The 14,695-nt window shown below is 43.0% G+C and overlaps 1 protein-coding gene and 1 long non-coding RNA gene across 14 annotated transcripts in view; one reads left to right on the top strand and one right to left on the bottom strand.

The window, feature by feature from the left end:
* The window catches only part of ADAMTSL3 (ADAMTS like 3), a 376,400-nt gene that overhangs the window by 96,411 nt on the left and 265,294 nt on the right, over positions 1–14,695 (bottom strand). For all 13 annotated transcript variants that reach the window (XR_015149981.1, XR_015149982.1, XR_015149986.1 and 10 more), the window contains exons 17-19: positions 14,499–14,628; positions 6,215–6,407; positions 5,942–6,121 (exon numbers count right to left, since the gene is read on the bottom strand). Coding sequence is in view for 4 of the 13 variants with exons in the window: in XM_086364278.1 (XP_086220404.1) it covers positions 5,942–6,121; positions 6,215–6,407; positions 14,499–14,628 (503 nt within the window). In the remaining 9 variants the exon portion in view is untranslated. The remainder of the gene's footprint in view (positions 1–5,941; positions 6,122–6,214; positions 6,408–14,498; positions 14,629–14,695) is intronic.
* LOC147349575 (uncharacterized) lies at positions 8,074–9,216 on the top strand. The gene is made up of 2 exons (XR_015149998.1): positions 8,074–8,187; positions 8,967–9,216. It is a non-coding gene; the product is annotated as an uncharacterized LOC147349575 (long non-coding RNA).

Below are 14,695 nucleotides of genomic sequence, written 5' to 3'. Positions count from 1 at the left end.
GCTCCCAAGAAGCTGAAGGAACTGAACATCTTTCCTTTACTCCTTTGTTCCTTTTCAGCTTGGCTTAACATTCTGGCAAGTTTTGTTGTGCATTTCTACAGTCTTAAGGATATGAATTCCACCAGTGCTCTCCAATCTTCTTAAGGCCCTGAATGAGTTTGCATGATTTTTCTTGCTCTAAACCACACATAGGAGCCTTGAGTCTTCTCTCAGTTTCACTGATTATCTCAGACCAACATGCTAAAGGTTCTTCTATTCTGGAATTGGACTACTTTATTGTGGTGATATTTCTCTGTTCCATGGCTCTTATCCTCGTTTCTTCTCTATTTAAAAAAAAAACTCTAATTTTGCTACACTTGCTATTACATATGGTTTGCCCCTCCACCCCTTATATCACTTCCATTAAAATTACTATCTGTTATCTTTTCCTTTCTTTTGGCAATTCCAATTGCCCTGTTTTCTGTTTTTTTTTGTTTTTTTTTTAATGAGAGATTTTGGAATATTAAACAACTATGCTGCTATCATGATTTTGCTTCACTGGAAGCCTCCTAAGCATTTTTAAAGGAACTGCTATTAACAATATATTCTTTGATATCAAGGCATTCATTTTTCCATGTTCAATTACCACTTAAATGCTGCTGCTGCTGCTGCTAAGTTGCTTCAGTCGTGTCCGACTCTGTGCGACCCCGTAGATGGCAGCCCACCAGGCTCCTCCGTCCCTGGGATTCCTCCAGGCAAGAATACTGGAGTGGGTTGCCATTTCCTTCTCCAATGCATGAAAGTGAAGTCGCTCAGTCGTGTCCGACTCCTAGGGACCCCATGGACTGCAGCCTACCAGGATCCTCCGCCCATGGGATTTTCCAGGCAAGAGTACTGGCGTGGGTTGCCATTGCCTTCTCCACTTAAACGCTAATGATTCCCAAAACTATAACTTTACTGTAGATCTTGCATGAGCTACAATTCTTTATTGATACCTTTATAGATCCTCAAACTACACCCATTTAAAAAATCAACTCATTTTCTGTCCCTTTCAAGTCACCTTCCAAGCATGTATTTCCTTCTCTAATTGTTAATATCACCTTTGTCCATTAATTACCCAAGATAGAAATCTAGGACACTCCTCTTTTTTTTTTTTTTTTTTGCTCATTTTTATCAATTCAATTACCAAATTTGCCAGTTAGTTCTGCTAAATCTCACTCAAAACCACCCATGATTATTGATCCCAACTGCTCATTATCTCTCATTCTTTTTATTTCCATTTTCATCAGACAAGGTCCCTCAAACTCTAGGTTCCTTCTTCTAACACATTGTTCAGAACTACTGTCTAAAAACTCTGCCTTTTTTTCCCTCCATTCAGACACCTCCTACAATGCCCTCAGTGACTGTTAGAGATAAATCCAAAGTCCTTCACAATCTGGCTGCCACCTCTCTTTCACCTCTCACCTTCCTCCATTTCTTTAACTCATTCTATCTTAAGCCACATAAGATTGATAAGCTCACAGCCTATACCTGTGTATATACTCTTGTCTCTGCCCAGCACATCCTGCTGTCTCATTTCCACACGTCTGGCACTCATTTAACACCCAACTCTTAATCTACATCTTCTACAACACTTTCCTGGGACTCAGGGAAACTTAGATTTTCACATAGTTCTGTAGATGGGATATCTTTATTCATCTTACATACCTTTTTCATCCATCTGCCTTTGAAGCCTATATTCTTGGTTGTCTCAGATTCCTGGTACCTGGGGCATTCAATCATGAAAGTGAAAGTTGCTCAGTTGAGTCCGACTCTTTGCGACCCCATGGGATTATATAGTCCATGGAATTCTCCAGGCCAGAATACTGGAGTGGGTAGCCATTCCCTTCTCCAGAGGATCTTCTCAACCCAGGGATCAAACCCAGGTCTCCCACATTGTAGGCAGATTCTTTACCAGCTGAGCCACAGGGAAGCCCAAGAATACTGGAGTGGGTAGCCTATCCCTTCTCCAGCAGATCTTTCTGACCAAGGAATCAAACCGGGGTCTCCTGCATTGCAGGTGGATTCTTTACCAACTGAGCTATCAGGGAAGCCCGTAATCAATCATAGCAGTGCTAAGTAAATGACTGTGAGGATGCAGAGCTGTGGCAACAGGCATATTCAAGTCAGAAGAAGCTTCTACAAGTCTCTCTATTTAAGTCCACAAATAAGGGCATTTCCATCCTATATACCTGCTTATCAGTAAGCTGAAACTGTCTTATCGATAAGATAGTATACGTGTACGTGTGTGTGTGTGTGTGTGTGTCTGGAAAACACTTTTATGCAATTGTGTGCTAGTACATATTTTACAACAGGGTTCATGGAGAAAAGGGCCCTGATTGTAACATTTGCCAATTTCTGTGGTGTAAATACTCCCATCATGGCTGATGTCAAGCCGTTATTGGAATATCACTGACTACACAGAAGGATGAGATCACAATTGGTTCTCAAAAGCCAGTACAAACTGGCTCTAACACGTGTTGGAGTACTCCCTTCATAAGTCATAAATAAAACATCTATTGAAAACTGGAAAGCCATGTTTGGAAATTCACGTATCCTGGGCATATCTTGAGCTGTACTTTGTAAAATGTCTCATGTATAGAGATCATTTCCTTTTTATTTAGCATACGGACAGATTTCAAGAATTGAAAGAGTTGGCAGGAATAGGTAGTTGAACACAGGAGGTGAACTCAGAGATGATCACAGGTTTTGGAAAGAGTGCTACATGGACAGAGACAGGAAGTAGGTGGGGAAGCTGGATGGGATGAGGGTGTCCCTTTGCTTGAGGATCTATCCTACTTGAAGAGCTAAGGATAAGGTATCAAAGAGAAAATCAGAAACTGTGCCCAGAAACAGAAAATCACCTATAGAAGTCAGAGAAGAAGTCACATCACAGAATCATCTCTGGAGGGTAAATACAGTGATAAAAATCAAAGGGACAAACACTGAGCTTTTTGAAGATTTGGAAGAAGACACACCAATACAAAACATGCAGTCACGTAAACAGGAAAAATAAAAAACACCAAGGAATATCCTGAAGGAGAATGATGAAAGTGGGTGAAATGGCCAAATGCTCCTTCGAAGCACAGAGAACAAAGAATGAGGAAAGGCTACTGGATTTCAGGCAGCGGGAGGGACCACGAGACAACTTTTGGAATGACTGCCCCATAGAAGAGTCAACTTTCCTTTCTTGTAGCTACAAAAGCAGCATAAGAGTTGGGGCTCCTTTCCACATAAAACTTGGTTCAGATCTAAGCAAATCAGGGAAAAGGAATGATACAATGAATGAACAAAGCCCAAACATGCCATGAACAGAGTGAGTGAATTACAGCTGCAGCCTGAGAGGCTTGGCATGGTGAAAAATGGAAATTCTGGCGTGGCTTTTTGGTCTTTCTGGGACCAGGGGTAGTGGCCGGTTCCAACGGGGAAGGGACACATCCAGAACCATGAAATGGATGACTGCCCTGGAATGAGCCATCCCATGGCAGAGGGACGAGTCTGGCAGAAAGCTTTAGGGAGGGTGGCAATTTGGCATCAGGATCTCTGCCAAAACAAGGTAACTCAGAAATGAGAGAAAATATTAAATATCAACAGAAAAGCTGAACCATACAGGAAAATACAAACTGCAGGGCAACACATGTGCCTGACTGGACCCAAGTCTGAACACCAGCTCTGCCCAGCTGTGACATGGGCACACCTGCTCCTCCTCCAGATGCAGGTTTCCTGGATATGTGGCCTTGACTGGGTGCAGGCAGATGTCTTGACTGGGCTTAAGCTTACCTCTTGGAGTGTGCACAAGCTTGTTCTTGCCTCCACGATGGCCACCTAGGAAACTGATCTGCCTCTGGTCCAACCCAGCTCAGATGGATAACCTCCTTTGTCTCCTTTTCTTCCTCCCAACAAAATCCCTCCCAGTGAATGATTTTTCCTGTCCTTTTAGCTAGCCTGAGTTTTTCTACAGATCATGACTCCAACACACTTTAACATGTCTCCTGTCTTTGCAAAGACACTTGAGGAAGAATGTTTACCTGCTCAGAGGTCTGCAGGGCCCAAGGACCTGTCAGCGATCTCATGGCCACTGACTGCAAGGACACTATCAGCCAGATGAGAACACCATATGGGTGCTCAGGAAGTAGCTTCCCATTAAAATGCAATAAAAAAAAAGTTGGGTCATTATGAGTTAGAGCTGAGAAATGGTGTATGATTTTAGAGACTAGAAGACGTCAGAGAGGAGGGAAGCTCAGAGCTGGGTCTGGGGGTTTGAGGGTATCAACAAGAGCAAAGACACAAGGCAAGCCTGAGTCGACGGAGTGATGGATGTTCATTTAGTGAAAGATAACCAGCGACTGCAAATTCCATCATTCACAGAGAGAAGGAACAGTAGAGGAAAGTGAAGGTTTCACCCCCTGTCTCTCCTTTCTAAAAGGCCAGTGGGAAGAGTTTGTTCCAGTAAATGAGATGGAACTGTGAAGGCCTCTGCTTTCTCGGAGAAAAGAAGAGATGAGGAGGGCACATCTAGATGCAGGGGCCTGCTTTCCATGCCACCACTGCTCATACCTCATCTTTCCTTTTTCCTGCCTCTTCCTCTTGAGTTAGGGCAGCATGTGCCCAAAGACATTACTGCCCAGAACAATCCCTACTGTGGACACACTGAAGGGTTCAAGAACTCTCCCAAGGAGAAGGGGCAGGTGAGGAAATGCTTCCCAAAGGGTACTGTGCCTGACAGCACCTGGGGAGTCTCATTCAAATGCAGATTCTGATTTCTTAGGTCTGTGTGGGACTTGAGATCATCATCTCTTACAAGATTCCAGCTTCCAAAGAGATCCCTGTGAGGGGGTTGGCATATACACACTATTATGTATGAAACAGACAACTAATGAGAACTTACTGCATAGCATAGGGAACTCTACTCAGTGCTCTGTGGTGACCTACATGGGAAGGAAAACCAAAACAACAGAGGGGATATGTGTACATGTATGGCTGATTCACATTGTGGTATAGCAGAAACCAACACAACATTGTAAAGCAACTATACTCCAATAAAAATTTTAAAAAGAATAAGCAAGACTGGAAAAGCTGGAATAAGAAGAAAGGGGGCTGGGATGTGAGTCCCATCCGTTCAAGGAAAGCCCCACAAGGAACTGAAAGTTGATTTTTCAGGCAACAAGACCTTTAGGAGTTGACTTGATAGATGGAGTGGTGGGAGTACTATGAGGTGTTAAGATAGTTTGGAGAGGGGGAAGATGGTACAGAGACAGGGAATCAGGTGGGCAGTGTAATACATAAAAGAGGACCCTTGCAATAAGGCCAAAAGGCAAGGATTCTATTCCTACTTCACAGCCTATTTTAGCTATTTGTGTTTGATTTCTCCCTCTTGAAAAATGGGTATTGCTACTAGACTATATTAAGTCCTAAATATGCACTAAAATGTTAGTTTGGAATTCTGCTTACTGCAATTAATGTGAGCTTGAGATGATAAAGAGTAAATTCAGCAGTGGTATCAATGGAATACAGAGGAAGTAAAGGTATGAAACATTTTCAGAAAGTTGAAATGACAGGGTTTAATAAAATTCTATATAAGGAGACATAAGGCAGAGAAGAACAAAACTGATTTTGAGTTAATCCTGGGATACAATGACTTTGGTTTTCTCAAAAGACAGAAGTCATGGGACTTGGTGTAGGAGAAATATGATGAGTACAGATTAAGTAATAGTGAGTAAACACAGAAAATGAATCATTATGGGTGGGTCTGGAGCAGGGCACTCACACAACCCGGAGAGTAAATGTGTCCTGAAATTCTGTGTCCTGGACATTCCACTCACATCAAAGGAGCCCCAGCTCTCATCTGAGGGAGGACATACTGAAAGGCTGAAAGGGAGGAGGAGCAGAAAAGAAGGAGCTGTAAATTTGGGATGGCCCTTACCTTGGACCAGTCTCCCACAGTCCAGTGTGGAGGACAGTCTGTCCTGGCACAGGACTTACGGGATGAGGCCTTGGGTCCTTGGCACAGTTCCTCAGAGAGATTCAAGAAGCTGCCATCCGTTAAGAGCTGCCGACAGGTGACCCTGCGATTCTGCGTTCCCCCTCCACAGGTCCTGGAACACTGGGAGGACACAAGGAAGTGAGTCCACGGGCTCAGCCCTCTTCGATTTAGTGAAACATAGGGCTCTTACGATCATAAGCCTGGCAGCCATACCTGCTGCCACTCTTCAATATGCCAGCTAGGAGGGCAGTCAAACTGGTTGCATGCTTGTAAGGCATGGGGTTTCTCATCTCTGCATTCCTCAGGTGGGGAGGGGGACTCCCCAGGGTGCAGGCAGTACACTTCTCGAGTCTGGATGCCAACACCACAGGTAGCTGAGCAGGGTCCCCAAGAGCCCATGTGCCACCTGTACCAAAACAACAAGTGGGCAAAATTCACTGTCCAGTGGACTCAGTGGGACACCCAGAGCACGGACAACTGCACGCTGCTCTCTGGACTTCCAGCCTCCACCCTCCATATCCATAGCATCAATAAACGCAATTAGAGTGCAGAAATACAATGTTTAAAGGCAAGACATGTCAGAAAAATGCTTAAAGATTTCACCTGTCTAGGAAAATCTGGAGTGAAAGAGAAGCAGATTTCTCTCCATCCTAGCCTACCACCATATATCATTAATAAAATCTTGGTTTTGTTTTGAATAGAGCCCCAAAGCAAGGATGATTTATATAAGGTGTCAAAAGAAATTTTAAATGCTTAAAAGCACACTTCAGGAAATTTTTAGGGCACCTGGATTCATTATTTGGAATATCCCTAAGAAAATTCTTTTATGTTAGGATTGGATTTACAGCACATATATATACATAATGTGATTCCTTTCCAATAAGATCTCGGAAAAATCAGGTTTTCTCATGAAACATCTGCAAAAATGAAAAACCAGGGCAGTTTCTTTGGGTACATATTTCCAAGTTGCCTTCAAAAATGATTCTCTCAATTCACACTTTCGCCAGAAGTAGAGAGAGCCTGGCTTCTACAGCCATACGACCACTGGACCGTGTATCATTTGAAAAAGGCTCTGCCCATCTGATGGGTGAAAAATTGTATACAATGATTATTTTAAAACGTGTAGATATTTAATTATTAGTAACCATGAATCTTACCCCAGCTGTAAAATATTTTTCTAAGCTCCTGGCTTATCAAAAAGACAAACTTTAACAAGAATATAGAGAATTTAATAATATATTTGAAAATTTGATGAAATAGATAAGCTATTAGGCAACTACAAAAAGTACTTTTGAAGAAAAGGACTAGATTGTGCTAATTTTGTGATTAAGTTCCTACAAGTTTCTAAGAAACAAATAAATTCTTATGTTACTTAAAATGTTCCAAGGTAAAAAAGAGGATTAGAACGTAAAGAAAACTTTTGATTATAATCTATGATTATATATTTTTAATTTTAAAAAGAGAGAAATAGAAATTCTAAGTAACAAGCATATTAATCAAAGGATTAAAATAATACAGTATGAACATTCATTTGGAAGGACTGATGTCAAAGCTGAGGCTCCAATACTTTGATCACTTGATGTGAAGAGTCTACTTATTGGAAAAGACCCTGATGCTGGGAAAGATTGAAGGCAAAGAAGAAGAGGGTGACAGAGGATGAAATTATTAGATAGTATCACCAACTCAGTGGACATGAATTTGAGCAATCTCCGGGAGATAGTGAAGGACAAGGGAGCCTGGGGTGCTGCAGTCTATGGGATCGCAAAGAGTCAGACACGACTTAGTGACTGAACAACAAGAGCAACACACACTGTGAACTGAACATTTGTATCCTTCTCCAAACTCCAAAGATTCCAAGAATACTTGTATTATTTTCCAAATTGTTCTTATATTTTAACGTCTTCTGTAATAAATTCATCTTTCGTTTGGCGAATCTGTGAACTATCTTCATTAGCATTAGATTTTTTTCATATGCTTTGGAATGTCATTTTGCAGGCTCAACTGGAAGGGGTTTTCTCTCCCTCCACCTCCTTTCATCCTTTTCTCTGTCTCTTAACCCTTTCTGTCTACAGTTTGGTTTGCCTCCACCGAGCCCTCGGGGGTATCCAGGCTAGAACCAGGTCCACGTGGATAATGTGGCATAGAAGCACTATGAAGAACTGACGACCCAACCACTGAGCCAACAGGTAAGCCAGGGCTGGATCTGCTCCCAGGGCTCTATTGTGTCTGTCCTTCATCTTCACAGGTGAGCAGCTTCAGGTTGTGGTCAGCAGCAGCTTTTCTTCACAAAAAAGTAAGGAATATGGGTCCTTTTCCATGAATTAAAAGAAAGATGCTCAGTCTCTGTTACCCAGAGGATCTGAACTCTCAGTGACCCCAAATGCTGTGGGGCTAAAGCCCAGAAGAACCATAGGTCCAGTTCCACTGACCACTTCCCTCTTCTGTTCCTTTCCCAGCCTATGCAGTTATTTTCACCGTTTCCTGGGTGTGATGTTTCCCTTTTTTATACTGGAGCTATCACTGATCTGTATTTGGAGCAGAATGTGAAATTAAAACATGATCTGAATTGGAAGTATATTCGTTAACCTATTAATTAGACTGCTAGTATACAAAGTTCCAGTAGCTTTAGGGGTGAGGAAAATCACCAATAGTAGATACTCTGACGACAATCAGACCACACAGCTAAAAATTAGAAGGTTTTGTTGCACTATTGAAACAACTCAGCTTAACTATGTAAGTTATTAGGAGCAACTTTGGGATGGTCAGTCTTTCAAGAAAGTATATAACTACTAGAATTGATCGGTGACATAAGGGACTGGAAGGGGAACCATTCTTATTCAAGAAACAGGCAACAATTTCTTATTAAGAGACAATGAATACAGCATTTTTTAATTCAAGACCTGGGTAACAAGTTGGTACAGAAACATTTTACTCTTGGCTTTTGTCTCCCAACCTCCCTGTCTAGCCATGTTGAGTCCTGTCACAGAATAAGAAGGCTCTTCTTGGACTAGTGGAACCATTATGTAACCCTGCCCATTTCTCTCTCCTGGAAAAAGCAAACTCCATAAATAGCAGACACTCAGCAGTTAAAGGACAGACCAAAGGGAGTAACCCTAGAAGAGCAAATAAACATACAACGCCCCACCTTGGAGAGTTCAGGCTAATACATCAAACACATTTGCCTCTGGGTAAATAAAGATCTACTGACTGTCCAACCCAATCTCACTGGTAAGTTTCACCCTGGGGTGATATTTTACTGCTATTGCCCTTGGAGTCAGTAAATATTTGTATGGAAAGTATTGTGCAACACCCTGTTCCTGTTATTCCTACACCACTGGTTTCTAGAACCTAAAACATTTTTGTAAACTTACCTTTATTTTGGCATCAACCCTTTGTCTCTGCTGGTTTTTTTCCAAAATAACTCTCAACCTTCAAAAACTTTATTAAACTTGCAACTTTGAAATGAGGAATAGTATTTCTCTTCACATAAAAACAGACCCTTAATTTTGCAAAGTGGCCAAGATATATTGTGTGCTGTATTAGTCCCAGCTTGAAAGCTCTGTGGGCAGGACTGCCGAGGCAGATTATGTGCAAGACCCCTGGCTGAGGCTGAGAGATGAGGAACCTGCTTGTGGGCTAGTGCATGAATAAACCCGCATGCTCCCTTCAGTAGCATAAAGGGACAGTTTCTAGATCTGTAGTCAGATGTTGCTCCAATTTGGTGAGCAAAGGAAGGATAGCACTGCAAACCAAGCTCAGCCCTGCCTTGGCCTCCTAGGCAGGTCAAGCAGAGGCTGGTAGTCTTATAACTAAAACAAACCCTAAGCATTTCAAAGGACTCAGGAGTAGACATGAGGATAATTGCAAAAATACTAGGTAGAGTCCTGCAGATGTGAGTGAAAAATGCAACCTGAAGCATGACTCAACAATGAAAGACTAGAGCTGAAAAGGACCTTGGTGATGATAAAGTCTAACACCTTTCATCAACATTCAGATGAAGAAACTGGGCCCTAAGAGCCAAGGGACATGTCTGAAGTGTCCTGATCGAGGCAGAACTGGCCTCTACTCCATGTTCCAGATCCATTCACTTCTCTCTGCACTGTTAAGACACATCCCTATCATGTGTCCAAGGTTAGGATCCCATTTCACACTGTTGACTTCATATACAAAGGAGCAGAGAGCCCCTGATCACTTTTATGGGAGAGTATTAGCTTATTTCATGGATAAGGGCTCCAGGCAGAGGGCCAAGACCCAGAAGGCATGAATGAGCAGGAGCATGGGTCAAAGTGAATAATTCAGTGTGGCTGCTGGGCAAGTTCAAGTTCCTCTGGGTGTGTGTGAATGAGCATGTGTGTGTGTGTGCGCACGCGTACACGCGCTGTGGTAAGGTGAGAGAAGTCATGACAGGAAATGTGGTTCAAGAACCTAAAACCAGGGTCACCAAGGACTTTATCTGCTCTCATGGGTTGAACTGCTTTCTTCAAAATGAAGCTGAAGTCCTAACCACAAGAACTCATAAATGTGAACTTATTTGGAAATAGCATCTTTGCAGATGATAGAGTTAGGCTGAGGTCATCAGATGTTGGGCTCTAATTCAATAGGAGCAGTGACCTTATAAAAGGGGAAATTTCAATGCGAGACCTACAGAAGGAAGATGCTATGAAAACCCCCGGGGGATTTCCCTGGTGGTCCAGGAGTGTGGCTAAGGCTCCACACTCCCAATGCAGAGGGCCCGGGTTGCATACCTCGTCAAGGAACTAGATCCCACATGCCACAACTAAGACCTGGTACAGCCAAATAAATACCTAAATATTATAAAAAGAAAACGCACAGGGAATGCCATCCGCAAGCTGCTGCTGCTGCTGCTAAGTCACGTCAGTCGTGTCCGACTCTGTGTGACCCCATAGACGGCAGCCCACCAGGCTCCTCTGTCCCTGGGATTCTCCAGGAAAGAACACTGGAGTGGGTTGCCATTTCCTTCTCCAGTGCATGAAAGTGAAAAGTGAGAGTGAAGTTGCTCAGTCACATCCAACTCTTTGTGACCCCAGGGACTGTAGCCTACCAGGCTCCTCCATCCATGTCCATGGGATTTTCCAGGCAAGAGTACTGGAGTGGGTTGCCATTGCCTTCTCCCATCCACAAGCTAAGGACGCTCAAGCTACCAGAAGTTAGGAGAGGCGCATAGAACAGGTTTTCCCTCAGAGCTGTCAGAAGGAACCAACCTTGACTAGGGGTTTCTAGACTCCCCATATGTGAGACAATGAACTTTGTTTAAGCCACTCAGCTTGTGGAACTTTGTTATGGAAGCCCAAGGGAACTCATACATATGGCGAAGTAAAGACTGTGGCTTTTCCACAGGGAAAGGAAGTCACTGGAGGGTTTTTTGTGGGAGTTTACACGGCCATTCTCCAATTTAGAAGACAGTTTCACAGTCATATGTGTACATATGGATCAGAGTAGGAAACACTAGAGGCAGGACTCAAATTTTATGATAAATGGTCAGGGACATATCTAATTTGGACTCAATCCAAGGACGCTTTCAGATTCACATGCAGGCAGGCTTTAAATGGGTGACACTCAGATGAATTATGGCAGGCTAGCTATTTTGGTTAAGGTAATTAATTAAAAATTTATAATTGATTTCAATATCTCTACCTTTGTTCTCCCCATCCCAGGGTTTGAACAGTCTCTTTTAAGTGTACATTTTTTTTTCTTTTTTTTTGGCCATGCAGTGCAGCATGTTGGGAATCTTGGTTCCCCAACCAGGGATCAAACACACATCCCCTGCATTGGCAGCTCAGAGTCCTAATCACTGGACCACCAGGGAAGTCCCTAAATGTAAATTTGATTTATCAAATGCTCCAATGGCTTCCCAGCAACTCTCAGGATCAAGTCCAAATGCCTGGCATGGTCCTACTATGTCTGGTCTCATCTCTGGTCATCTCCTGACTTCCTTTCTGTCCAGTTTCTTGAACACACCAATTTCTTCCTTTCCTTGGGACCTTTGTATATACTGTGACTTCTGCCTAGAACACTCCTTCCTCTATGCTTCCCCTGGCCAACTTTCACTCCTCTTTTACATATCAGCTTACATAGAACCCTCAGGGAGGCCTCCTCTGAATGCCTGCACCCAATCCTCAGTCCAAACCAATCTACATTAGGTCCTTATGCAACTCTTGTTCTTGAGACTTTTTCTGTTTCTTTATAGCATGTATTATAATTTAAGTAATATACTTACTTATGTTTAACTCTTCCTCTTACCCCATCCCAAGACTCAAGTTGAAGGAACCAAAGTAAAAACCTTGTAGAGCACAATTCCAATTTCTTGGGACAACAGATTGAGATATTAAACTATGCTTCTCACCTCCTGCATTTCCCCTTGTCCTTCACCCTGGTCAGACGGGTAGTTTCCATCTCACGGAGCCTCACTGGAGGGATGTGGTGGGGGTGGGGGGAGGAGAACAGAAACTAGCTTCTCTAAAAATATCTAAATTATTGCTTCTGATATTAGATTAAGAAAAAACTGAGAAACATAAGATGAATAATTTGGATTCCTAAGGTTTTCAATACTTAACATGAGTGCTATTTCCCCTGAGATAAAGGGGATGTTCCAAATGGACAGAATCTCAGCATCACCTCCCATATACTTGATGTTCTTGGAGCGCTCTGGATAGACTTGCTGATACAGTGGGCATCCTGACTCCCAGTTAGATGAAACCTTCTAACACTCCTACTGTGTTGTGTCTTCTGCCATTTCCTACTAGTATTCTGGTGTGGATGACTCTGGAATTCAGTAAACCTGGGGGCAGAAGTAGGAGGTCTAGGGAAGAAGATTTCCTTATGCTGTTTCTGGGCCTTGCCCACCAAAGTAACTGTGTAGGTCTTTACTGCCTCGTCTCAGTTGAGTACAGCACAATGGCTCTAACGTAAGTCAAGAAGTTCCCTGGGGACTTCCCTAGTGGTCCAGTGGTTAAGAATCCTCCTTGCAATGCAGGGGATGCAGGTTTGATCCCTGGTCAGAGAACTAAGGTTTCACATGCCTCAAGCAGCTAAGCCCACACAGCAACCACTGGGCCCTTGCACCGCAACTAAAGAGTCCATGTGCCACAGTGAAAGATCCCATGTGCTGCAACTAAGACTCTACACAACCAAATAAAGATATATATATATATATATATATATTTTTTTTTTTTTAAAAAGGAGTTTCCCATATTTCCTTAGCTGACAATCTAAGTCAGAAATATAGTAATGGGTATAAAATGCTATGCCTGGTTCCCTGTAGATGTGGTCTCCCCAAGGATGAAGCTGGCCTCCTCCAAGACTGAGCAGGTTAGACACCAAGACCCACAAAGAAAGGACCCATGTGCAGGACAGAGAAGTATGGATCTCCAGGATGCCCTCACTCACTGGATCCTCACCACCAGCACCCTGAGACCACCAAGACAGGACTTTCTTCCTCACAGCCAAAACATCTCATGGAATCAAAATCAGAAAGATCAAGAGACTTCCAGAAGCACAAATTATTTCCTGAATAACCATAAAAATCTATCTTTACCCCTGGATGTAACAGACATAATAAATGTCCTCAGTTGCTTAGAATCCCAGACATAATTAAACTTACCTTTAGTGAATGCAGGTACCTAATTAAATGGGTGATATAATTACTAAGAGGCAGAAAGAGAATCTGGCAATGAGGAAGAGAGGAGGTGACTGGGAATGAGCTTTCAACTTTTGGCTTTAAATATATCACAGAAGAGGGGTCAAGATTATACAGGTAAAGGATAGAAAAGGGAAAAAACTGGGGGCTGGATTTTGGAATGTCTTGTGAGAAACTAGTGATGCTGAGTTATAATCTTCTGGAGCTAACAATAGCCACGGACAGAAAAATATGAGGAAAATCTACACTTCCTTCTGATAAAAATCCTCAGCATCTTATAAGGACTTAAGAGAGGAAGCAGATTAATTTTTAAGGTCAACCTTTCAGGCCAAGGAGACCAAAAATAAGCCAACATTGCCCACTCTTTGGGGACTCTTAACAGTACACCCCATAATCTGAGATCTCTGGCAGGTCAGTGGGAAGGGTGAGAACACACTGGTGTGATTTCTAGATAACAAGTAGGAGATCACTCAGTTAGTCCACAAATATGGACAGAGCACCTTCTGTGAACCTGTGCTAACTTGACCTCAGAGCCTGTGTTCCCTGATGTGGCTTCAGGCAAAGAAATACCCCTGAAGGGACAGACATGAGACAACAAAACTGCTGAGCTCATGGTGTTGCCAGCAGCAGCCAGTTCACATTCACTCATGTATGATGCAAACAAAAGGCCGGGTAAAGGGGATTCCCACTTAACCTGGCAGTATTCGTGTATCTTAGTGAGAATCTGGCTGGCACATAGCTTGAACAGAGAAGGGAGAACTCTGTTCTCCTTGGGTGACTCCCCCCTCAGCCTCAATACACATGCATGATTCTCTGCAGAGAGCAAAAGACCGCACGTACCTGGGTGGGCAGGGCTCTGTGTTACAAGCCTGGCTCATCGCCGGAGGGCGGTGGACCATATCACACAAGGTGTCATTGACTGTCTGCTGGGTCTGCAGGTGTAAGCACACTGCAATGGCTTCTTGATGGCCTGGAGGTTGGAAAGAGAAAAGAAAATACGCAAATGACTTAGAATGACTCATTGTGGGGAAAAAAGA

This window comes from Bos grunniens, chromosome 21 (assembly GCF_055505025.1).
Source record: "Bos grunniens cultivar Pamir isolate PY7600 chromosome 21, Bosgru_T2T1.0, whole genome shotgun sequence".
Taxonomy (NCBI): domain Eukaryota; kingdom Metazoa; phylum Chordata; class Mammalia; order Artiodactyla; family Bovidae; genus Bos; species Bos grunniens.
Note: the sequence above shows the minus strand (reverse complement) of the source record. Positions and strands in the feature narration are given on the sequence as shown.